Source organism: Sander vitreus, chromosome 16 (genome assembly GCF_031162955.1).
Source record: "Sander vitreus isolate 19-12246 chromosome 16, sanVit1, whole genome shotgun sequence".
NCBI classification, from domain to species: domain Eukaryota; kingdom Metazoa; phylum Chordata; class Actinopteri; order Perciformes; family Percidae; genus Sander; species Sander vitreus.
In genome coordinates this window covers 851,824-876,322 of record NC_135870.1, presented here as the reverse complement: position 1 = coordinate 876,322, position 24,499 = coordinate 851,824, and the positions used below count along the sequence as shown (strand labels likewise).

The window sequence follows — 24,499 nt, the reverse complement described above, 5'->3', positions numbered from 1 at the left end:
AAGACAGAGAGAGACCGAGACAGACAGACATCTTTTCGGGAGACTTCTTTAAATGATGCCATAGGCTATACATTAGATTTAGTTCATATGTTTTGGTGCACTGCTTTCTGATTTATTAGAAGCTGACAAACCCTAAAGGAGCAGCAGCATTTTACAACAAATGCCTCATCGTGCTGATGTGACAGAGCCCGATTCATTTCTACATATCTGTCCGAACCCGGCCGGTACCATGCCTTACACCCTACACGGGGGTCCCCGTTCCTTCTCTCAGTTAAGGGGTCCTTGACTTAAAAGAAGAGCCCTCTGCTAGAGAATCCACTGTGACGAGCCACCAGTGGTCAGACGGTAACGACAGGAAGAGAAATAAAGAAGCAGGGAGACTGGACTGGTGATAACAAGTAGTCAGATTTATTTCAGATTTTATTCCCGAGCCATCAGCTTCTGCTTCTTCAGCTTCTTCTGTGAAACCTGCAGGACAAAAACTCAGAGTTAACACCCGCCCCCACACAGGAAGTCAGCATGTTTCAACCAATCAGCTGCTCAGGTTCAATAGGTTAGTTTCATGGTTCATCTGAAGGTCTCCTAAGATGTCATCAGTGCAGCGTCACACAGAAAACATGCAGTAACCCTGTTAAATATAATATAATAAACAGATTATTAAAGTGTTCTCAGTATTCTGATCGTGTGTATGCGTTTGGGAGATTAAACGTCCACGTTGTCCTTTTGACAATTTTTTCCCCTCCAATTCTTTTTGCCACTTCTATTACAAAAATTACGAAAAAATGCGACAAATATAAAAAAAACGGCCAAAATGTTGAAAAAAAACTTTTTTTAAGACATTGGAAAAAAAACATCTAGTCTTGTATCACGATAGACATAATTTTTTGATTTTTTTAAAGATTGGCCAGTTCTAGACACCTTTTCCAATGTTTCTTATTTTGTCACTTTCCCGATGCGTTTCTCTGACGTTTCTGAAGCTTTTCCGATGTTTGTAAAAAAAATTTAAAAAAAAAAAGTTTGTGCATTTGGAGTTTTTTGAACTTAGTTCAAACACTTAATTTTTTTTATTTTTTATGAATGCTAAAAAATTGAATCAAACACCCAAATGCAGTTAAAGTAGTGAACTGATCATTTCTTTATCTGATCTTGCCCCAGCTGACAGCTGTACCGATGAGGTCATACCGATGAGGTCATACTTCAGTCATCGCTACAGAAACCCAGATTTAATGTTAGATGGAAACCATGTAACAAGTCACTATTCTAGTCCCGCCCATCACCAGCCCCGTCACCTGCCTAGTCCCGCCCCAGCCCAGTCCCGCCCCCAGCCTAGCCCCGCCCATCACCAGCCCAGTCCCGCCCGTCACCCGCCTAGTCCCGCCCCCAGTCTAGCCCCGTCACCACCAGCCCAGTCCCGCCCGTCACCCGCCTAGCCCCGTCACCACCAGCCCAGTCACCCCGTCACCACCAGCCCAGTCACACCCCGTCACCACCAGCCCAGTCACACCCCCAGCCCCGTCACCACCAGCCCAGTCACACCCCGTCACGTTTTAACATTCCAAGTAGTGAACTGATGATGTAGTCTACTTGTAAAGAGCGTTGTAGGGAACCACCCACTGCCTTTATATTCAAATCAATGTTCAATAACAGAAAATTGGAAAGGATTTTAGTTTTAGACTCAGTTTGTTGTATTTTAGCAGATCTGAGAACACCAATAATATCTGTTTATTGTATAATATTCTCATGTGGATCTAAAGATATAAAACGTGTTCTGACCTTCTTCTTCTGGGCCACCTCCTCCTCTGGTTTGGGGACGATCTGCTCCTTCTCCGTGAGGATCATCTCGATGTGGCATGGCGAGCTCATATACGGGTTGATGCGGCCGTGGGCGCGGTATGTGCGTCTCCTCATCTTTGGGGCCTTGTTCACCTGGATGTGCTCGATGACCAGAGAGTCTACGTCCAGACCCTGAAACACAGCGGAGCAGGGGAACCAATCAGAAACACAGGGGCGCAGAGGAACCAATCAGAAACCGTGAACAGGAACCAGCGCCACGTTCAGCCCCAACAATAATGTAAGAACGTGTTTTGAAACAGGGCTACGTGAGATATTTAATAGTTACAAGGCTGTTATCCAGAACATCGTTTCTCTTTATGTAAAATTTTCCTACCAAAAGTGTGACATTTGTGTCTCCTTTGGACCTAATCTTACCTTCCTTCTACTTTTTACAAGTTTTCACTTTTTTCTTCTTATGTCACTGTTTGATACTATATTGACCTATTCTCTCTTTCCTTCCTTCTACCATCTTTCTCCATCTTTTTTACAGTTTGTCTCCTTTTCTCATCAGCATCTAAATGTTTTTCAGGTCCACGGCTGTTCAGTAAATCTATCGCTGTATTCTTGCTCTTTATATAGACCAAAAATAACGCTGGTTAGGGGGTACTTTGCTTAAAGAAACAATTAAAAAAGGGTACATTATTGAAAAGAAGTTTGAGAACCACCGACGTACACTACACCACTGCTGCAGACCCCTCCCCAAAGTTCCCCGTACATCCCTCAGCTCAGGGACGGTTCGTCCTAACGAGCAGCGCGACTCACAGTGAAGAGCAGATCGCTCAGATTCAACGTTTTATTTTCACAGTTGATTCAAAGGTGTCCTAAGTCATCATCACTGCAGCCTGCTTCACGTGAGCCACACCGTTACACTAACGGACCTGAGATGTGATGTAATGGTGTGTGTGTGCGTGCGTACCTTAAGCTCGGCGTTGCTCTCGGCGTTCTTGAGCATGTGGAGGAGGAACTCGGCGCTCTTCTTGGGCCAGCGGCCCTGAGTCCAGCCGAACTGTTTGGCCTGAAAAACAATCAAGTTTAAAAGACCGTTCTTCTGCGGGGTGAACGGCAGCGAGTTTATACTCCAAAAGCTGCTCAGATTAAAAGATTAGTTTCATCTTTAATGCAAAGGTGTCCTAAGATCATCATAGCAACCTTTAAAACACAGGGTCCCCCCTCCCGTCCCCCCCCCAGGATTCTCAAAAGGTAAATATGACTTCAACACCAACTAGGATGTATTTAAAGCCAACTTCACAGCCAGATAACAGAATCTTGGGTTATTAGCATGAGAAAAGGAATTTGCCTTGTTATTGGCACACACACACAGAGAGAGAGAGAGAGAGAGAGAGAGAGAGAGAGAGAGAGAGAGAGAGAGAGAGAGAGAGAGAGACAGACACAGAGAGAGAGAGAGAGAGAGAGAGAGAGAGAGAGAGAGAGAGAGAGAGAGAGAGAGAGAGAGAGAGGGTGACAGACAGAGAGAGAGAGAGGGTGACAGACAGAGAGAGAGAGAGAGAGAGAGAGAGAGAGAGAGAGAGAGAGAGAGAGAGAGAGAGAGAGAGAGAGAGAGAGAGGGTGACAGACACACAGAGAGAGAGAGAGGGTGACAGACACACAGAGAGAGAGAGAGAGAGAGAGAGAGAGAGAGAGAGAGAGAGAGAGAGGGTGAGAGAGAGAGAGAGAGAGACAGACAGAGAGAGAGAGAGAGAGAGAGACCTATTAAAAAACAAATACTTCAGCCATATAATAGAGAATCTGTGGATTAAAGTCCCCTGTCATGTGAAGTACGTCTGTACTCTAATATCAAAACAAAGTTATTTTGCTATAAATACATCCAAGCCCCAGCAGGAACCCTGTGACCAGTAACTTCTCGTTAACGCTCTCGTTACCTGAGCACAGCGGCCCACGCCGCCGTTGTAGCGACGGAAGGGAACGCACTGGTGCTTGACCACGACGTCCCGCAGGTACTTGTTGGCCTTGCGGATGTGCATGCCCTTGATGGCCTGGGCGGTCTCACGGGTGTTCTGGTGAGAAAAACAAACATACACATCAGAAATGTGTGTCTGTGAGTGTGTGTATGTCTGTGCATATGTGTGCATCTGTGTGTGTGCGCCTCTATGTGTCTGTGCATCTGTGTGTGTGCGCCTCTATGTGTCTGTGCATCTGTGTGTGTCTCTATGTGTCTGTGCATCTGTGTGTGTGCGCCTCTATGTGCGTGCTGTGCCTCTATGTGCATCTGTGTGTGTGCCTCTATGTGCGTCTGTGTCTGTGCCTCTATGTGCGTATGTGTCTGTGCCTCTATGTGCGTATGTGTCTGTGCCTCTATGTGCGTATGTGTCTGTGCCTCTATGTGCGTATGTGTCTGTGCCTCTATGTGCGTATGTGTCTGTGCCTCTATGTGCGTATGTGTCTGTGCATCTGTGTGCGTATGTGTATGTGCATCTGTGTGTGTCTATGTGCGTATGTGTCCGTGTGTGTCTCTGTGGAGGCTCCACCCAGAGCTTTTGCCGTAGCCTACACAAGTGGCCTGAAGAGAGAGAGAGTGTGTGTGGTAGAGTGTAACACTACAGTCACATTAGCTACCAAAGACAGCGACATGCACTCGCTTGTGGGCGCTCCTGGGCGTGCCTAGCCTACCCCTGGTTGCTTGGCAACAGTAAACAGAGCAATGTGCGTCGCTACGACGTGTAGTTACATTTTTCGAGAGGTGCACGTCAGGCTACGGCGTAGGGTCCGGCGTAGACGCAGACGGACCCTACGCCATCGATTCTATGCACAACTATAAAGAGTTAAGTCCCTCAGCTCAGGGACGGTTCGTCCTAACGAGCAGCGCGACTCACAGTGAAGAGCAGATCGCTCAGATTCAACGTTTTATTTTCACAGTTGATTCAAAGGTGTCCTAAGTCATCATCACTGCAGCCTGCTTCACGTGAGCCACACTGTTACACTAACGGACCTGAGATGTGATGTAATGGTGTGTGTGCGTAAAAGGCGTTTGACAATGTTCTTACTTTAAGCCAGCAGCTTTCTGGACTCTGGTTACATAACCGAGCATTAGGACGTTTGGAGGTTTAAAAACCAGATTTCCAAACTGTCCAAAAGACACCAGTAAGTTGATTTTAAGGAGACGATTGATGAGTAACAAAAATAACTGCACAGTTTTTGCAGCTGTGTGTCTGTCTGCTTGCCTTTGTGTGTGTCTGCCTGCCTGCGTGCACATGTGTGTCTGCGTGCGTGCACGTGTGCCTGCCTGCGTGCACATGTGCCTGCCTGCCTGCGTGCACATGTGTGTCTGCGTGCGTGCACGTGTGCCTGCCTGCGTGCACATGTGCCTGCCTGCCTGCGTGCACATGTGTGCCTGCCTGCCTGCGTGCACATGTGTGTCTGCCTGCGTGCGTGCACATGTGCCTGCCTGCCTGCGTGCACATGTGTGTCTGCCTGCCTGCGTGCACATGTGTGTCTGCCTGCCTGCCTGCGTGCACATGTGTGTCTGCCTGCCTGCCTGCGTGCACATGTGTGTCTGCCTGCCTGCGTGCACATGTGTGTCTGCCTGCGTGCGTGCACATGTGTGTTTGCCTGCCTGCCTGCGTGCACATGTGTGTGTGTGTGTGTGTGTATATAAAACAGACTGATCACAGCAAAGGACTTAAAATGTAAAAGATTTAAACGCTAACTTCTGTTTCTCAACCTGGACCCTATGTTCCTGTCTCTAAGGGACTGATGGGAACAACAATCAGTGACATTGGTCCAGTGCAAGCCAGAAACAAGCTGTAATGTAAGTTAACAGGTTGTCCAGCTTGTATTTACCTTCACAAAAGTCCTGTTGTTGCCGCTGACAGACTCAGATTATTATTCCAAGTGTCTGACAACATTATGAGAGGATCCCTACAGAGATAGACCCTTTTAGTTAAAGAGGAAGATCCTATTTTCAAACATAAAAACATCCATGAAATTGCGTTTGCTAAACCCACCAGACTCCATGTAAATAAACAGTAATTTTAGCATCGTAAAACACACTTCATTCAAAGTCGACAGAAACAAAATCAAACTATTAAAAGCCGTTTTGGGTCGTCTCCCCACTTCTCTAACCATCACAACTCTAGTTTTGGTTGAAATAAACACATACTTTACTGATTTACATGTGAGAATATGCTGGCTCTATACACGCTAAAAGTAGTGTTTTCTTAAATTAAGTCTGGTTAAACAGAAACGTCTTGAAATAAGTCTCTGTAGGGATCCTTCCCATAATGTTGGGAGACACTCACATAGGAAAATATGGTCCATGTTGAAAAACGAAATAGCCGTTTAAGAGCTCGTTTCAGCCAACTTCAGACCACTTACCTTGAAGTGAACCCGGAGGTTGGATCCCCTCGACTTGCATGCTGCAAAAAATAAAACGCACACTTGAGAATCCATCGGATTTATACATTAAACGTCTTAAACACAACGTGGTAGCTCAGATCTTTCATGAGTTATTTTCATGAGTAATCCAAAGGTGTCCTAAGAAGTCATCTCAGCTACCACGTTAAGCGTTACCAAGACCCCAAAACATCACGTTACTCACATTTAGTCGGGTTCTCGGGGTCGAGAGAGTAGCGGACCATTTTCAGATATCTGGAAGATCAGAAAAAACGTAGAATGAATATAAAATAAGTCTGTAAAAAGCCTAGCAATACGTTAAGTTAGTGTTTGCTAAATTTTCGGCATTAACAACAGCCACAAATACCTCGAAAATTAAGCAGAAACACTAGTTAACATTGCAGAACACATGGGACATATTAAGTACAGAAACGAGCGTTTTTACACAGTAGTTTGGTGCAGTTACAATCGACACGGAATTAACAGTTTTCGGCACTAATAACATCCACAAATACCGCGAGAATTACCCAAAAACACTAGTTCACATTGTAGAAGACATGGAATATGTCAAGTACAGAAATCAGCGTTTAAACCCAGTAGTTTGGTGCAATTATATCGGCACACGGAGCCAACATGGCGGAAAGCTAACGTGATAGCCACCAAACCGGCGTCCCTCACAAAAATGACATTAAATCTGAATTCCCGCCACCAAACGCAGAAATCTAACATCACGGTAAGTGTTTACATGTTGTTAACAAAGAGCAGTAGGTAAAAGAAGCAGGATGGTGAAGATTTAGTTGAGATTTAACGTAGATTGTTGTTTTCATATGCGGGACTGTTCTCCTACCTCTGAGGCCGCGGAAGGAAGAGGAAGTTCCGGGGACAGCGCTCCGCTTTTTCTGCGTCTTGGAAGGTTTACCGCCCCCTGCCGGCCAGGCGGAGGAGGCGCCTGGACAACATCCGGGACCTTCTGTGATGATGGCAATATGTAATACTGACAGCTAGCGGTTACAAAGGCTACTGCAGTCCAAACTCAAAATACTGGAAAGTAAATAAGAGTTTTATCACATACTGTACTTGTTTAACTCTCCTGGTGTCTTCGGGTCCAATTTGACCCATTTTCAAAAAGTCTCTATATCAAAAAATTGGGTTTCTTTCAACAAAATGTCCCAAGAAAATGAACGTGGATGGTTCCCTACAACGTCCTTCAGTGTAAAATAAATGATCAGTTCACTACTTTCAGTTAATTTGGGTATTTTATTAGATTGTATAGCATTTGAAAATGAAAAAATGATAGAAGGTTTAAAAAAAGTGACAAAAATGCTTCAAAAACGTGAAAAAAAGCAAGAAAAACTTTTTAAAAAGTCGACAGAGACATCAGAAAAAGTGACAAAAAAGTCAGAAAAAGGTTCAAAAACAACAAATCACGACAAAAACAGTGAATACATTTTTTTAAAGTGGAAAAAAAATGTCAAAAAAAAACGATAAAAAGTAAGAAAACAGTGATAAAAAGTGAAAAAAGCAAGAAACTTATTTTTAAATGTAGAAAAAAGTGGATTTAAAAAACTAAAAAAGGCGAAAACATTGAGTTTTATAGAGTGTGGTCTAGACCTGCTCTATCTGTGAAGGGTCTCGAGATAACGCTCGTTATGATTTGATACTATAAATGAAATTGAACTGAAAAAAACATTGAAAAAAAGCCGACAAAAATGTTGAAAAAGTGTAAAAATAATGTCGAAAAGAGTGTCAAGTTAGCAAAACGTTCTTCTGATTTAACTTTTCAAATAGTCTCAGATTACCTCTGTTATGTTCAGATACAGTATTAGGGGACCACTAAGGTCTATATAAAGAGACTTCAGATACAGTATTAGGGGACCACTAAGGTCTATATAAAGAGACTTCAGATACAGTATTAGGGGACCACTAAGGTCTATATAAAGAGACTTCAGATACAGTATTAGGGGACCACTAAGGTCTATATGAAGAGACTTCAGATACAGTATTAGGGGACCACTAAGGTCTATATAAAGAGACTTCAGATACAGTATTAGGGGGACCACTAAGGTCTATATAAAAGAGACTTCAGATACAGTATTAGGGGACCACTAAGGTCTATATAAAAGAGACTTCAGATACAGTATTAGGGGACCACTAAGGTCTATATAAAAGAGACTTCAGATACAGTATTAGGGGACCACTAAGGTCTATATAAAGAGACTTCAGATACAGTATTAGGGGACCACTAAGGTCTATATAAAGATACTTCAGATACAGTATTAGGGGACCACTAAGGTCTATATAAAGAGACTTCAGATACAGTATTAGGGGACCACTAAGGTCTATATGAAAAGAGACTTCAGATACAGTATTAGGGGACCACTAAGGTCTATATAAAGAGACTTCAGATACAGTATTAGGGGACCACTAAGGTCTATATAAAGAGACTTCAGATACAGTATTAGGGGACCACTAAGGCCTATATAAAAGAGACTTCAGATACAGTATTAGGGGACCACTAAGGTCTATATAAAAGAGACTTCAGATACAGTATTAGGGGACCACTAAGGTCTATATAAAAGAGACTTCAGATACAGTATTAGGGGACCACTAAGGCCTATATAAAAGAGACTTCAGATACAGTATTAGGGACCACTAAGGTCTATATAAAAGAGACTTCAGATACAGTATTAGGACCACTAAGGTCTATATAAAAGAGACTTCAGATACAGTATTAGGGGACCACTAAGGTCTATATAAAAGAGACTTCAGATACAGTATTAGGGGACCACTAAGGTCTATATAAAAGAGACTTCAGATACAGTATTAGGGGACCACTAAGGCCTATATAAAAGAGACTTCAGATACAGTATTAGGGGACCACTAAGGTCTATATAAAAGAGACTTCAGATACAGTATTAGGGGACCACTAAGGCCTATATAAAAGAGACTTCAGATACAGTATTAGGGGACCACTAAGGTCTATATAAAGAGACTTCAGATACAGTATTAGGGGACCACTAAGGTCTATATAAAAGAGACTTCAGATACAGTATTAGGGGACCACTAAGGTCTATATAAAGAGACTTCAGATACAGTATTAGGGGACCACTAAGGTCTATATAAAGAGACTTCAGATACAGTATTAGGGGACCACTAAGGTCTATATAAAAGAGACTTCAGATACAGTATTAGGGGACCACTAAGGTCTATATAAAAGAGACTTCAGATACAGTATTAGGGGGACCACTAAGGTCTATATAAAAGAGACTTCAGATACAGTATTAGGGGACCACTAAGGTCTATATAAAAGAGACTTCAGATACAGTATTAGGGGACCACTAAGGTCTATATAAAGAGACTTCAGATCCAGTATTAGGGGACCACTAAGGTCTATATAAAGAGACTTCAGATCCAGTATTAGGGGACCACTAAGGTCTATATAAAGAGACTTCAGATACAGTATTAGGGGACCACTAAGGTCTATATAAAAGAGACTTCAGATACAGTATTAGGGGACCACTAAGGTCTATATAAAAGAGACTTCAGATACAGTATTAGGGGACCACTAAGGCCTATATAAAAGAGACTTCAGATACAGTATTAGGGGACCACTAAGGTCTATATAAAGAGACTTCAGATACAGTATTAGGGGACCACTAAGGTCTATATAAAAGCATCCAAAGAGCACCATGTCATGGGACCTTAGTTTCCCTCTCATCCTGTAAACTAAAGAAGGAGCCAGAGTTCTGAGGTACTAAAGCAGTTTTTGGTTTATTTGGTATTTCATGTTGAACCGTGAGACGTTACGTATAAAACCCCGTGTGTCACGCCCACACAGACTCATGCACCACATTGCACTGGAAATAATGAAAACATACAAAAATAAAGATATTATTTACATCTCGCAGTGAAAAACATCCAGAAATTATTTTTTTCATTATTTTTTTGGGGGCTTTTTTCCCTTTATTTCAGAGTGACAGTGGATGGACAGGAAAGGTGGGAGAGAGATGGGGGATGACACGCAGCAAAGGGCAGCAGGTCGGACTCGAACCCGGGCCCCCGTCGGTACCCAATCTGTGCTGCGTGCACGATACGTTATGCACATTCAGATCGTGCACGCAGCACAGATCGCGTACCGACAGCCGCTGCAAAGGACTCAGCTTGCATGGGGCGCTCGCTCATACTGGGTGAGCTAGAGGCCGCCTCCAGAAATGAATGTGAAGTGAAAGAATGACCTGATGTTTTTACAGTCACACGCTCTGATACACATCTGTACACATCTGTCTGAACTCTCCTCGGCTCCAACGTTACATCTCACGCTGCTGAACCAAACTTCTGTACAGAGAAGAGGGATTTTTCTCCCAGGCATTAAAGGATGAATTCATTTTATTTCCAACATTTTCCAACTTTATGTCCCCGTGTTTTTGTGTCTAAGTCAGGGGTCTTCAACGTTTTGTAAGCCAAGGACCCCTTATGTGAAAGAGAGAGCGCAGGGACCCCCTACCACCTACAGTATATTGTCTAAAATGAAGTTAAGCATATTAAACTGAGCCTACAATAACGTGTAGGGTGGCTTAAAGCCTTTATACATACCTTTTTTTTGCATAGAATACTAAGCTATTACAGTAAAAAGCCTAATAATTGTTGGCATTGTTTTAATGTTACACATACATGTGGTAGAGTGAATCCTTAACTGTATCTGTGGATGGCTACCTTAGTGACTCCCTTACCTATAGGCCAGTAAGCAGTGGGGATTTATATTTGCTATTAATATGTTGGATTCATGTTTGTATTTTTTCAAAAAAAAGACAGTAAACAAGCTGTAATGTAACGTTAAACTTACACTTAGCGTCCACTAAGAGTTCTGTTGTTGCTGCTGACAGACTCAGATTATTATTCTAAGTGTCTGACAACATTATGAAAGGATCCCTACAGAGATAGACCTTTTAGTTAAAGAGGAAGATCCTTTTAGTTTAACATGAGACAGCCCTGAAATCACCATCACCAAACCCACCAGACTCCATGTAAATAATCAGGACTTTTAGCGTGTATAGAGCCAGCATATCTCCACCAGACTCCATGTAAATAATCAGGACTTTTAGCGTGTATAGAGCCAGCATATCTCCACCAGACTCCATGTAAATAATCAGGACTTTTAGCGTGTATAGAGCCAGCATATCTCCACCAGACTCCATGTAAATAATCAGGACTTTTAGCGTGTATAGAGCCAGCATATCTCCACATGTAAATGGGTGAATTAAGGGTTTATTTCAACCAAACCAGAGTGGTGATTGTTGGAACAGTGGAAAGATGAACCAAGATGGATTTTGATAGTTTTATTTAGTTTCTGTCCTCTTTGAATGACGTGTGTTTTACGATGATAAAAGTCCTGATTATTTACATGGAGTCTGGTGAGGATTAGCGAAAGCAATTTCACGGATGTCGAAAGGCAACAAAAACCTTGAAAACGCAACAAAAACGTTAAAAAAAAAGCAACAAAATCTTTTGTTTTTATAAATAGGAGGGGGTTGTAACCATCAGTCACTTAGACACAAAAACATAGGAACATTAGGTTGCAAAAAAAACGAAGTTACCCTTTAAACTTTAAACACCCAGCTGCTGCTTTCATTTCATTTTGCTGGAGGAATCTTTCCACGTGTAAATCGCTGCAGTTCCTCTCCCTCTCCCTCTCCCTCTCTCTCCCTCTCCCTCCCTCTCCCTCTCCCTCCCTCTCTCTCTCTCTCCCTCTCTCTTCTTGCACATAGACTCAACATATCTTCATGTTTTTGCTGCATCAGTGTCTGATCCACACAGACACTCGAACACTCGAACACATCGCAGGATATTTCCGTCCCGTGAAACCTTCAGAGAGATCCAGCCCACGATGCAACACGGTCCTCAGCGTTAGACAGACGTCTGTAGTGTGTAGAAATGATTAAAGAGAGCCACTGATGTCCAGAGACTGAGAGACTCATCCAGATCCTTAAATACTGTCTGATGTCATCACAGACGGATCAACAACCTGCAACACAAGGACACATTTAGGGACAGGTCATCTTTTATTCTACCTGGAAGGTAAGTAGGTAAGCGCTGCCTGGAAGACACTAGGGTTAGGTTAAAGTTAGGGTCAAGGGGGTAAACCTCTCTTCAGAACCCGTAGCTCCTATGGAGCCATGTTGATGCTACCAAGCCATCACCTCCCGTTAGCATCCCGTTAGCATCCCGTTAGCATCCCATTGACTCCCATTCATTCTGACGTCACTTTGACAGAGAATACCTTTACATCTGAAGCGTTTAAAGACTCTATTTGTCCGTTGTTTATTTCTAAAGAAACACGACAATGTATAAAAGGCTCCATTACCTTGTAGCTCACGTTATGGCTCCGTAGCAGACGTTTTTATAACAATAGGCTAACGATTGGGTCATAACCACGAGACTTCCTGTCTCATAGTAGAGGAGTTACCGTATAGTACAGGAGAAGCTCTCAGGCAGTTTGGACTTCCATCAGCTGTTTAAGTGTAATGACTAATGTTAACTATCATTTTAGTGATCAATAATGAGCCTGTGTCTATGTTATCTCCTTACATATACCTACGCTCTCCGTCTCTGCTAGATTGGGAATGATTGAGATTTCTCTTGGCACAGCTACCAGAAGACTTCCAACTTTCAGACAGGTTGCTCACGTCACATCTACGTCTTCAAGCTCAGTTGGAGGCTGCTCAGTAACGCTCAGCCATCACCGGGAAAGAGCTTCTAATGTCCTTCACTGGTCTCCGTCCAGAGACACGGGGTCTGGTGGTCCATTATATATATGTCTATGGGTTAAGGTTAGGGTTAGGGTTAGCGTTAGGTGCCTGGAAGACGACGTTGGGGGCTTAAAACACCATCGAGCTCTTCAGTCCATCGTGCAGCTTTGTGTTTTTTCTGAGTCAAAATGTAATTATTTTTTTTTGACAGTTGTTGCTTTTTTCTTTGCTCTTTGTTTTTCACATTTTTCCAGGTTTGTGTACGGCTTTTTGGAAGCTTTTTTTTTTTACATTTTTGTCCATTTTTTTTCAACGTTCTTTTACCAATTTGTTTTTTCAAATGTATAAAATTAACCAAACACCCAAATTCAGTGAAAGTAGTGAAAAATGTTGACGGTTTATTATATTCTATAATATCTGTGTGTGTGTGTGTCTCTGTGTGTGTGTCTCTGTGTGTGTGTGTGTGTGTGTGTGTGTGTGTGTGTGTGTGTGTGTGTGTGTGTGTGTCTGTGTGTGTGTGTGTGTGTCTCTGTGTGTGTGTGTGTGTGTGTGTCTGTGTCTCTGTGTGTGTGTGTGTCTGTGTGTCTCTGTGTGTGTCTCTGTGTGTGTGTGTGTGTGTGTGTGTCTGTGTGTGTGTGTGTGTGTGTGTGTCTGTGTGTGTGTGTGTGTGTGTGTGTGTGTGTGTGTGTGTGTGTGTGTGTGTGTGTGTGTCTCTGTGTGTGTGTCTCTGTGTGTGTGTGTGTCTGTGTGTGTCTGTGTGTCTGTGTGTGTCTCACTGTGTGTGTGTGTGTGTGTGTGTGTCTGTGTGTGTGTGTGTGTCTCTGTGTGTGTCTCGGTGTGTGTCTCTGTGTGTGTGTGTGTGTGTGTGTGTGTGTGTCTGTGTCTCTGTGTGTGTGTGTGTGTGTGTGTGTGTCTCTGTGTGTGTCTCTGTGTGTGTGTGTGTGTGTGTGTGTGTGTCTCTGTGTGTGAAAGTAGAAAGTATTTCTGTCAAGATAAAAACAAACTGAGGACAGATACGTACAGACGAGGCAGTGATCCTTCATGTTCAGTTCAGAGTTTTTGGGCTTTTGGGAGACGTGAAGCAGGCCGTTGGATGTGGTGGGGTGGGGGGTGGGGGGTGCAGCGGGGGCGAGGCGGAGGCTGAAGATCACTTGAGGCCGGGGCTCAGCACGGCGGGCGTCGGCGGGTAAACCAGCGCCACGTCGACGCGCTCCGAGCCGTTCCTGGGACAGACGATCTCCGTCAGACCCTCAGGCCGCGGCTGGCTCAGCAGCTCACCTGGAACACACACACACACACACACACACACACACACACACACACACACATACACACATACACACACACACGTTTTAAGTCTCAAGATTTAACAGAATATATATTTAAAGAAATAAAGGAATATTTCCCGCTCATGTCCAGCAGAGGGCGCCAAGTCTCTGAGTTTAAAACACAGGACTCCTTATGTTAATAATCAAATACAGACTGAAGGAGACAATAATAAGTATAGGTTTTATTATAGTATTAAGTATAATATAAATATGTATGTATAGTGTGTTTGTGTTTTTTAAGAATTACTTTATATTTTAAGAAACAGCGAGTTATGAGTTGATGTTTTGCACATTGTCTATTATAATATTACATGTTGAAACACAGATATTTCTTAGACCACTGGTTCTCAAGCTGTTGTTGAGATGTTCTTCCTTTGAACAGTTTCTTTAAGCCATGTGACCCCTAACCAGCACGAAAAACAATCAAACAACAAACAACAACAAAATAATCAAAAACAGCAACAAAGAAACCTTGAAAAAAAGACAGTAGTAGAAAGAAGGAAGGCAACAATAGATCCAAAGAACGGGACAGAAATGTCACATTTTTGGTAGAATAAAAAGTCTAGTCTATATAAAGAGGTACACTGGTCTGGTACTACAGCCTTGTACCACCACGTACCCCCTGCAGTCCTCCAGAGTACCCCTAGGGGGACACGTACCCCCTGCAGTCCTCCAGAGTACCCCTAGGGGGCCACGTACCCCCTGCAGTCCTCCAGAGTACCCCTAGGAGGACACATACCCCCTGAAGTCCTCCAAAGTACCCCTAGGGGGACACGTACCCCCTGCAGTCCTCCAGAGTACTCTTAGGGGGACACGTACCCCCTGCAGTCCTCCAGAGTACCCCTAGGGGGACACGTACCCCCTGCAGTCCTCCAGAGTACCCCTAGGGGGACACGCATTTGAGAAACACTGTTAGAGTGTACTACTGTTAATACACAGATAAAAGGGACAATGAGTCAACAAACATGATGTAAAATCCATAAATACTGATGCCGGAACAGGACCAACAGCTGTGTGATGGTTTCTGTTTCCGAGCATTGTTCCCGTGCGTGTCCCCGCTGAGTTCATGTTTTCACTGAGATATTAATAAAGATTTAAATATGAGCGAGTGAAAGCTAACCCTTCACTTCCACACATTCCCCAGGCTTCATCAGATGAAGACGGATTAATCTGCCACTCTCACAGAGACATATCTGATCCAAAATCACTGCAGGCCCGTCACACCCAGAGACAAAACTATACCCCCCAAATATCTGCCTCTCCAGGACGTATACACCACCAACATTTGCCTCTCCAGGACGTATACACCCCCCAAACATTTGCCCCTCTAGGACGTATACACCCCCCCAAACATTTGTCCCTTTAGGACGTATACACCCCCCCAACATTTGCCCCTCTAGGACGTATACACCCCCCCCAAACATCTGTCCCTCCAGGACGTATACACCCCCAAACATCTGTCCCTTTAGGACGTATACACCCCCCAAACATCTTCCCCTCTAGGACGTATACACCCTCCAAATCTGCCTCTCCAGGACGTATACATCCCCCCCAACATTTGCCCCTCTAGGACGTATACACCCCCAAACATCTGTCCCTTTAGGACGTATACACCCCCCAAACATCTTCCCCTCTAGGACGTATACACCCCCCAACATCTGCCTCTCCAGGACGTATACACCCCCCAAATATCTGCCCTTCCAGGACGTATACACCCCCCAAACATCTTCCCCTCTAGGACGTATACACCCCCAAACATCTGCCTCTCCAGGACGTATACACCCCCCAAATATCTGCCCTTCCAGGACGTATACACCCCCCAAACATCTGTCCCTTTAGGACGTATACACCTCCCAAAACATCTTCCCATCCAGGACATATACACCCCTCAAACATTTTGACTGCGGGCCCAGTGCATCATGGGTAGCAGCAGGTTTATGGCTGGTGTCCGTACGCGATCTGTGCTGCCTGTACGATCCGTTATGCGCATACGCAGATGATAACCCTGTTTCCGACACTGCACGATCTGTTCCACGCGTGCGCACCTTTGTACCGCAGGAATAATATTTTTGTGGGCTACATTTTATGTTATTGTATGTTGTTATGTAATCATTACACAGTTCACTGTGGGTCTGTTTTATAAAGATATTTAAATTAAGTACTTATCGTCACTGATGCAAAACCACATAGACGTCTGTGTACTACTCCTTGGTGATATTGTTCTTTTTGTGACGTGTAGTGTGGGGGTGTTGTGATGTGTTTAAATGTAGCTTACGCTATGCATTTCGAGGTATTTACGTGGTTGCCAATCCTAAATAATGAAGGAGTTGTTACATGTTACATGAACAGACACCAATTTTGGTTACATGTGGAATGAAGTCTGAGTCTTTCTGTCTCTGCAGACCTTCAGTTTCCTCCACACTCCCCTTTGCGAGCGCGGTGAAATGTATGAAATTCTCGCGGTGCAAAGGTGCGCAAGCGTGGAACAGATCGTGCAGTGTCGTAAACAGGACTATCATCTGCGTATGCGCATAACAGATCGTGCAGGCAGCACAGATCGGGTACCGACAGCTGGGTGGACTGCGGGCCCAGCGCATCATGGGTAGCAGCAGGTTTATGGCTGGGTGGGGTGGAGGCCCAGTGCATCATGGGTAGCAGCAGGTTTATGGCTGGGTAGTGTGGAGGCCCAGTGCATCATGAGTAGCAGCAGGTTTATGGCTGGGTAGGGTGGAGGCCCAGTGCATCATGGGTAGCAGCAGGTTTATGGCTGGGTAGTGTGGAGGCCCAGTGCATCATGAGTAGCAGCAGGTTTATGGATTAGACTAAGCTGCTTCCAGCTCTCATATGATCTTTTGTTGTGTGTGGGACGGTTAACGGACTCGGCTTCAGCCTCTCTCTGTCTCTGCAGGATTTACAGCTTCACGCGGTTCTATTTTAGGATGAAGATTGTAAATATTTAAGCAGCCGGAGCGAGAGCAGACGCAGGGAGGAAGAAGACGGGACACACACCCTGATAGTCCTGCACTCTCTTTAACCCTTGTGTTGTTCTCGGGTCAAATTTGACCGGTTTAAGTTTTTTTTTAATCAGAAATATGGGTTTTTTTCAACCAAAGTACCCAGAAATAACATGCATGTATGTATTTACGTTGTAGAGAACCAATAGAACGTTCTTCGCAGGTAAAATAAATAACTTTCATTGAATTTTGGGTGTTTTATTCAATTTTATAGCATTCTGACATTTTAGAGACCCAACAACTAATCCATTCATCCACACAATAATCCACCATGAAGACAATCAGTAGTTGCAGCTTTAAAGTATGAATGTTTTGCCTGTAGCCTGGTTGGACCGCGGCCAGACAATCCTCAAAGTCTTTCCGTCGGACGCTCCCAACAGAGCAGGAAGAGTGTGATCTGTGTGGAAACGGTTTGTGAATGGAGCAGCGAGACTTTTTCCGAGTCTCCTGCAGACAGGAAGACTTCTCGTGTGTCTCTTTCCTTTTATGGCTGCGGGCGAACGGCCTTCAGATGTCGGGGGGGGGGGGGGGGGGACGAGGCGAGCGGAGCAGGAATGTGACTGATTGCTCTCTACCTGCAGACACATTCCTGCTCCCTGATGTCAGGTTATTTTGGGTCGCACAGTCTCAGGCTTTGGCCTAATTCAAGGACACACAGCTGGATGTACGAGTCAGCTGCTTCCACTCATGAATAACACATCTGGATTCCAGCAGTGGGAGAAATGTTCAGTCTAAAAAAAATAAAGTGAAAGTGCTGCATTCAAAATCGTAAGTGAAAGTAGTAGTTTAGTCCTCAAAATACAAGACACCGCGTCCTGTTTGGTGGAGGTTTTCGGGCCTTAATGCAGCTTGGAGTGGAAGAAGTACTCAGATCCTTTACTGCAGTAAAAGTACTAATATCACACTGTAATAATACTCTGTTACAAGTTACAAGTCCTGCAGTGGAAATGTTACTTCAGTAAAAGTCTGAAAGTATTATCAGGGAAATTTAGTTAAAGTATTAAAAGTAAAATCCTCCCATTTTAGAAACTGGAAACGATCCAAACAGTTGTGTGTTTCTTTGTCTCTGTGGGCCATATTTTAACGATCTGAGGTCACGGCGTGAAGCGCCTGGTGCAGGTGTGTTTAGGGCGTGTCCTTAGTGTCTTCATTAATCAGAGGTGTGTTTTGGGCGTAACATGCAATCAACCAATCAGAGATCATCTCCCATTCCCTTTAAAAGCCAGGCGCGTTTGGACCTTGGAGCATTGCTGTTATGATGGAGGATTTGCACCGTAATATTGTTATTTGTAATCTTCTGCATGTGTGTGTGCTGCTGTGTGTGTGTGTGTGTGTGCTGTTGTGTGTCCCTGTGTGTGTAACAAGCATAGTGTGCGCGCGCTGTGCACGAGCCTAGGAGCATTTTACTAATGCTCTGTTAAAATAACAATGAAATGCTGCGTTATTGACTTTAGACCAGGTTTTTGTTGGTCAATGGTGCCATCACTTCCCACTGCCTCAAGATAGCAATACACCCAGAATGCACCTGAACACACCTCCCTGTAAGACCAGCACGCCCAGAATGCACCTGAACACACCTCCCTGTAAGACCAGCACGCCCAGAATGCACCTGAACACACCTCCCTGTAAGACCAGCACGCCCAGAATGCACCTGAACACACCTCCCTGTAAGACCAGCACGCCCAGAATGCACCTGAACAAACCTCTCTGTAAGACCAGCACGCCCAGAATGCACCTGAACACACCTCCCTGTAAGACCAGCACGCCCAGAATGCACCTGAACACACCTCCCTGTAAGACCAGCACGCCCAGAATGCACCTGAACACACCTCCCTGTAAGACCAGCACGCCCAGAATGCACCTGAACACACCTCCCTGTAAGACCAGCACGCCCAGAATGCACCTGAACACACCTCCCTGTAAGACCAGCACGCCCAGAATGCACCTGAACACACCTCCCTGTAAGACCAGCACGCCCAGAATGCACCTGAACACACCTCCCTGTAAGACCAGCACGCCCATGGGCCACAGATGGGCGCAGGTGCATTTGCTATTTAAACGGCGTGGACGCTGGACGGTCTTAAACTAGCAAAGACACTTGCGTCGGGCTTTGTGCTGCGCTGGGTGCAAGATAGGCCCTATGGCTGATAATATAAATTCTTATGGAGAACATCAACAGAGTTTTTACTTCCGTAACCACACTGTTGAGCTCTCTGTCTGTCTGTATTTCAGACTGTATCTGCTGCAGACATGCAGAGAGAGCAGAAAGGATCAATAACCGTAATGGTTTCATGGGTTAAGTGCTGCTGGAGACAGATCTATTCCTCATTAACAAACCTGCTTCTTATCTTGTAGGTTTAGCAGAAAGCAAACATTCAGTCGGACATCCCCCCCCCCCCCAGGTGTTCCTGCTTTAACTGCGATCCTATAAAACAATCCCGATGGCTGTTAATCTGGGTCACACTGAGATCATAAACTAGAAGAGTTATTTGGCATCGATCTGGCAGGTCACCATTGATAGGATTGGATTTCTGCTGCTGCAATCTGTCTAAATCTGCAGAGATAATAAAATAACTCAAATCAAATAACTGGGTATTATTGAGGTGGAGGTGCTCTGACAAAACAAGGTTTTAATGTGAAAGTCATCCAGGGCTGCAGGGGGATTTTCAGATTTCCCTAACCCATGTGTACTCTTTTGCTGAATGTGCTCCAGTCTGTTTCCCTCTCACAGTTTAAAACTTGACAGCAGCAACAGATGTGAGACTGTGTGACTTTCCAAACAGAAACTAGATCTGCTCTGCAAATAGTCATCGGCTCAGGTTCACGACGCACACATGCACGCCGAGACGCTGCTTTTCAACACGTTCAAAGAAAGTTAAGAGTTTAAAGGATTTAAAAAGGTGTCTAAAGAAGTTTACATGGGTTGCAGAGCTCCATGCAGCAGACACACAGCGTGTCCAGTGTGAAAACACACACACACACACACACACACAAAAAGACAACAGTCAGTCTGTTCATCCTCTTACATCATCAACACACAGCCGATCAGCTGTGTGTGTGTGTGTGTGTGTGTGTGTGTGTGTGTGTGTGTGTGTGTGTGTCTGATCTCTACAGCTGATTAGTGGGTTAATGGACTCAGAGAGGGCAGCCCTAATGGCCTCACAGCTGGAAGACTCCAGCCTCTACATCTCTCTGCAGCAGAGCGGCCTGATGCCATCTCTGCAGACAGACAGACGGAGAGAGAAAAGCCGGATGTGTGAACCGGAGCAGAAAGAAGCTCAGAGACTTTGGCCTCCGTCAGTGAATAACTGTCAGATATACACCATGAAACACGGAAGATCACACTGATCCTGTGTCAGTGAAGAGCCCAATGATCCTGTGTGACAAACAGATCCTCAGGAATGTGTGGCCTACTTCCCCCGGCCGGCAGAGGAAACGCTCCTGAAATAACTCGCTCACTCAGCAGGCCTCCAATTCACAGCCGCAGCACCGCCAACCTAACCCTAACCCTAACCGTGCACTAATAATACGACTCGGCAGTACCGTAAATACATGTTACTCTCAAGGTCTGAGTCCAGGCGCCGTCACAGGAGAGGATTATTTCTGCACAGAAAGATTCATACTGTATCTGTAAACTGGTGAAAGAATACAACTTCAAACAAACGCTGCTAAAACTCTATCCTACCTCAATCAGTTACCAGTCTACGTGTGCCCTGTCTTTGTGTTGGCTGTTCTGTCCCTTGTCTTTCTTAAATGCTTTACTTTAAGTAGTAACTGCACTTTATGTAGTCTATAATGTGTGTGCACTAAATGTAGCTCAAATGTCGTTTGTATATAATGTCGTTATCATATATTTTAAATGTGTAACACCACTTGAGGCGACCACGGCAACCCAGTCTCACAGCAGTTGGTGTCAATGTCACGTTATTTTTAATCTATTGATACGTGTTCACAGGGACGTTTTTCTCGTTTTTTACGTGGTGGCCAGCACGAAATACCCTACGGGAAAAGGACGCCTCATATGCCGGGAGACGGCCGCGGGGGACGCGCGACAATAACGGGACGGTTGTGATTAGGAAGACTACGGGAAAGCAAAACGCCACACACGGGACACGATCCCCGGTCTCCCAGGTGAAAGCCTTGTGTAGTTTGACCCATCAGCCCCCCCGATTTACCTCCCTACGCGGATTTTCTGCTTTTTATACTACTCCCTACCATTTCCGTGCTGTGACCACGAAATATGCTTCCCATTGAAACACATTACATCACATTTTCGTGCTGGCCACCACGTAAAAAAACGAGAAAAACGTCCCCGTGAACACGTATCAACAGATTAAAAATAACGTGACATACGGTGAAATGTTAGTTTCACTATATGCAGCGTATATGGTTGAAATGACAATAAAACCCACTTGATTTGACTTGACTTGACATTGGGTTTTTATTTTTTTTAAAACGTGCTTTTCTTTCAACACCAGAAGGAGATGTTTGCTAACCCCTTTCTGCCTGTGCTGGACTGTGCTGATGTTGTATACGTGCATGCATCCAGTCCTGAATCTTTCACACCGACTTGACTGTCTTTCAGAAGCTGTAGTGCCTTACGTTTCAGAGCTTCTGCTGCGTTCCAGACACAATTTTTAGCCCGTAAGTTACGACTTCAAGTCATGACTCACGAGTTGGTAGCATCCAGGCAAAGTCACGCATGTCATCATCCAAATAAACTGTGATTGAGTGAAATTCGGTTTAGTTACGTTTATGTACAGCAGTTTTGTGCGCCCTGATGATAAAAATAATGACATTTGGCACACCGTCAAAGCTGGCTAGCTAAAAATGGTGCCGTTGGCAGGGTTCAGGTTAGGCTAGCTAACGTTGACGTTAGCTAACGTTGACATTAGCTAGCGGCTACCTAACGTTGACTTTAGCTAACGTTGACATTAGCTAGGGGCTACCTAACGTTGACGTTAGCTAACATCTAATACAATACTAATACAGTATTAGGGGACCACTAAGGTCTATATAAAGAGACTTCAGATACAGTATTAGGGGACCACTAAGGCCTATATAAAGAGACTTCAGATACAGTATTAGGGGACCACTAAGGTCTATATAAAGAGACTTCAGATACAGTATTAGGGGACCACTAAGGTCTATATAAAAGAGACTTCAGATACAGTATTAGGGACCACTAAGGCCTATATAAAAGAGACTTCAGATACAGTATTAGGGACCACTAAGGCCTATATAAAAGAGACTTCAGATACAGTATTAGGGACCACTAAGGCCTATATAAAGAGACTTCAGATACAGTATTAGGGACCACTAAGGCCTATATAAAAGAGACTTCAGATACAGTATTAGGGGACCACTAAGGTCTATATAAAAGAGACTTCAGATACAGTATTAGGGGACCACTAAGGTCTATATAAAGAGACTTCAGATACAGTATTAGGGGACCACTAAGGTCTATATAAAGAGACTTCAGATACAGTATTAGGGGGACCACTAAGGTCTATATAAAGAGACTTCAGATACAGTATTAGGGACCACTAAGGCCTATATAAAAGAGACTTCAGATACAGTATTAGGGGACCACTAAGGTCTATATAAAAGAGACTTCAGATACAGTATTAGAGGACCACTAAGGCCTATATAAAGAGACTTCAGATACAGTATTAGGGGACCACTAAGGTCTATATAAAAGAGACTTCAGATACAGTATTAGGGGACCACTAAGGTCTATATAAAAGCATCCAAAAAGCAGCATGTCATAGGACCTTTAACTTAATTACGCTTTAACTCACTTTCTTTATTTCTTTCTACAGTATGTGTTCAAACTGTAAGCTCTGCAGTGTGTTGTTATCTAATCCTGATAATAACTGGAAAGCATGAATTATAATGAAGTATGCATGATGACTAAGCGGTCGCTGACTCAGAGTTGGTTCATCTCAACATGACTCCACACTTCCCGTCTCCCAGATCATCATCATCATGTTTCTGTGTGTGTGTGTGTGTGTGTGTCTATATGTATGTATGCATGTGTGTGTGTGTGTGTGTGTGTGTGTGTGTATGTGTGTGTGTCTCCATACATACAAAACATACAGTGATATGAACCGACCCGTTCCAGTCCTAATCTCCTAATCTTTTTGTGACACACATTTCTTTTCCCTCAACGAGTCGCAACATGACCAAACCCGTTTGTTTGCCCAATCTGTGACATCACAGCGGACTCCAGCGCCCGATGATGTCACCACGTGTACGTGCTTCCTGTGTAGGTGTGTCGGAGACAGAACAGATCAGCTGACTGCAGGAGAAGTAACAGGATTACTCCCCGACACACACACACACACACACACACACACACACACACACACACACACACAGAGAGAGTAGTGAATGAATGAGTGACTGAGGGAACAGTTTCCAACACGTCTCAGACTCTTTTTCTCTGTGTTCATCATCATGATGTCACTTCCTGTCTACCGAGGCGTATTTCAACAGGATGGACTGACCCAAACTACAATATATAACTTCATATATGATGTTCAGTTTGGGTTGGAACTGTTTTAGGGTGGACTAAATAACAGAAACACTAACGGTACTTTTCTCCTCTGCTGTTTTTAATCTCAAACGACAATGAATAAAACTGTACATTTACAGAATTATTCTGTTTTATATTACAGATGTTTCCGAAAAAAATGTTAAATAGTTGGCTTCAGGTAAACTACAGGAAGTGAGAGAGACGCCCGAGATCTGATCTACTTCCTCTTGTTGTTAAAGAAGCTGTGCTGTCTGTGTGTGTGTGTGTGTGTGTGTGTGAGGCTGTTACTGGCTGTAATCCCACTTTAATCCTGGAAGTGGATTAAGAGGAGCCGGTCGAGCAGCAGGGAGAGAAAAAGATCCACAGAGAGAGAGAGAAAGTGCTGCAACTTTACACACACACACACACACACACACACACACACACACACACACAGTACACTAGTGTTTAGTCTGCTCGACTCTGTGGAGCCATAAATATCATGTCCATACAAGGCCAAACACATAGCTGTGTGTGTCTGTGTGTGTGTGTGTCTGTGTGCGTGTTGAAAGTACTGCCAAACAACACTTTTTCTGCTCACCAGTTCCATTTCCACTTCCTCTCAGCCTGCTGCATTGAAGCTCCACCTACGTCAACACCTTCCCGTAATCAACGGCGCCGTCGTCACGTTGACCAGCGTAGCGCGGAGTG

At 44.2% G+C, this 24,499-nt stretch overlaps 2 protein-coding genes and 5 non-coding genes across 8 annotated transcripts in view; all 7 read right to left on the bottom strand.

The window, feature by feature from the left end:
* Window positions 1-386: 386 nt before the first annotated feature.
* Window positions 387-7,074, bottom strand: rpl17 (ribosomal protein L17). The gene is made up of 7 exons (XM_078271778.1): window positions 7,031-7,074; window positions 6,389-6,438; window positions 6,166-6,206; window positions 3,714-3,848; window positions 2,750-2,848; window positions 1,774-1,965; window positions 387-468 (listed from the first exon to the last, which is right to left on the bottom strand). Exons 2-7 carry the CDS (start codon window positions 6,426-6,428, stop codon window positions 421-423), a joined length of 555 nt encoding a protein of 184 aa, XP_078127904.1. The 5' UTR covers window positions 6,429-6,438; window positions 7,031-7,074; the 3' UTR covers window positions 387-420.
* Window positions 536-602, bottom strand: LOC144531938 (small nucleolar RNA SNORD58). Its single transcript, XR_013503282.1, has one exon. It is a non-coding gene; the product is annotated as a small nucleolar RNA SNORD58 (small nucleolar RNA).
* Window positions 2,608-2,674, bottom strand: LOC144531937 (small nucleolar RNA SNORD58). The gene has a single exon (XR_013503281.1). It is a non-coding gene; the product is annotated as a small nucleolar RNA SNORD58 (small nucleolar RNA).
* LOC144531935 (small nucleolar RNA SNORD58) lies at window positions 2,918-2,981 on the bottom strand. Its single transcript, XR_013503279.1, has one exon. It is a non-coding gene; the product is annotated as a small nucleolar RNA SNORD58 (small nucleolar RNA).
* On the bottom strand, window positions 4,677-4,743 carry LOC144531936 (small nucleolar RNA SNORD58). Its single transcript, XR_013503280.1, has one exon. It is a non-coding gene; the product is annotated as a small nucleolar RNA SNORD58 (small nucleolar RNA).
* LOC144531934 (small nucleolar RNA SNORD58) lies at window positions 6,276-6,344 on the bottom strand. Its single transcript, XR_013503278.1, has one exon. It is a non-coding gene; the product is annotated as a small nucleolar RNA SNORD58 (small nucleolar RNA).
* A 2,861-nt stretch (window positions 7,075-9,935) lies between the features above and the next one.
* Window positions 9,936-24,499, bottom strand: part of mfhas1 (multifunctional ROCO family signaling regulator 1) — a 34,448-nt gene continuing 19,884 nt past the window's right edge. For both annotated transcript variants that reach the window (XM_078271233.1, XM_078271234.1), the window contains exons 8-9: window positions 13,951-14,207; window positions 9,936-12,205 (exon numbers count right to left, since the gene is read on the bottom strand). In XM_078271233.1, the coding sequence (XP_078127359.1) occupies window positions 14,077-14,207 (131 nt within the window). In that variant the 3' untranslated portion in view covers window positions 9,936-12,205; window positions 13,951-14,076. The remainder of the gene's footprint in view (window positions 12,206-13,950; window positions 14,208-24,499) is intronic.

Coding starts and splice junctions, on each gene's coding strand:
- rpl17 (XM_078271778.1), bottom strand. CDS start 6,428: ATGGTCCGCTACTCTCTCGACCCCGAGAACCCGACTAAAT. Junction 6,207..6,388: donor CCCCGAGAACCCGACTAAAT/GTGAGTAACGTG, acceptor TATTTTTTGCAG/CATGCAAGTCGAGGGGATCC. Junction 469..1,773: donor AGGTGGCCCAGAAGAAGAAG/GTCAGAACACGT, acceptor TTTGTCCTGCAG/GTTTCACAGAAGAAGCTGAA.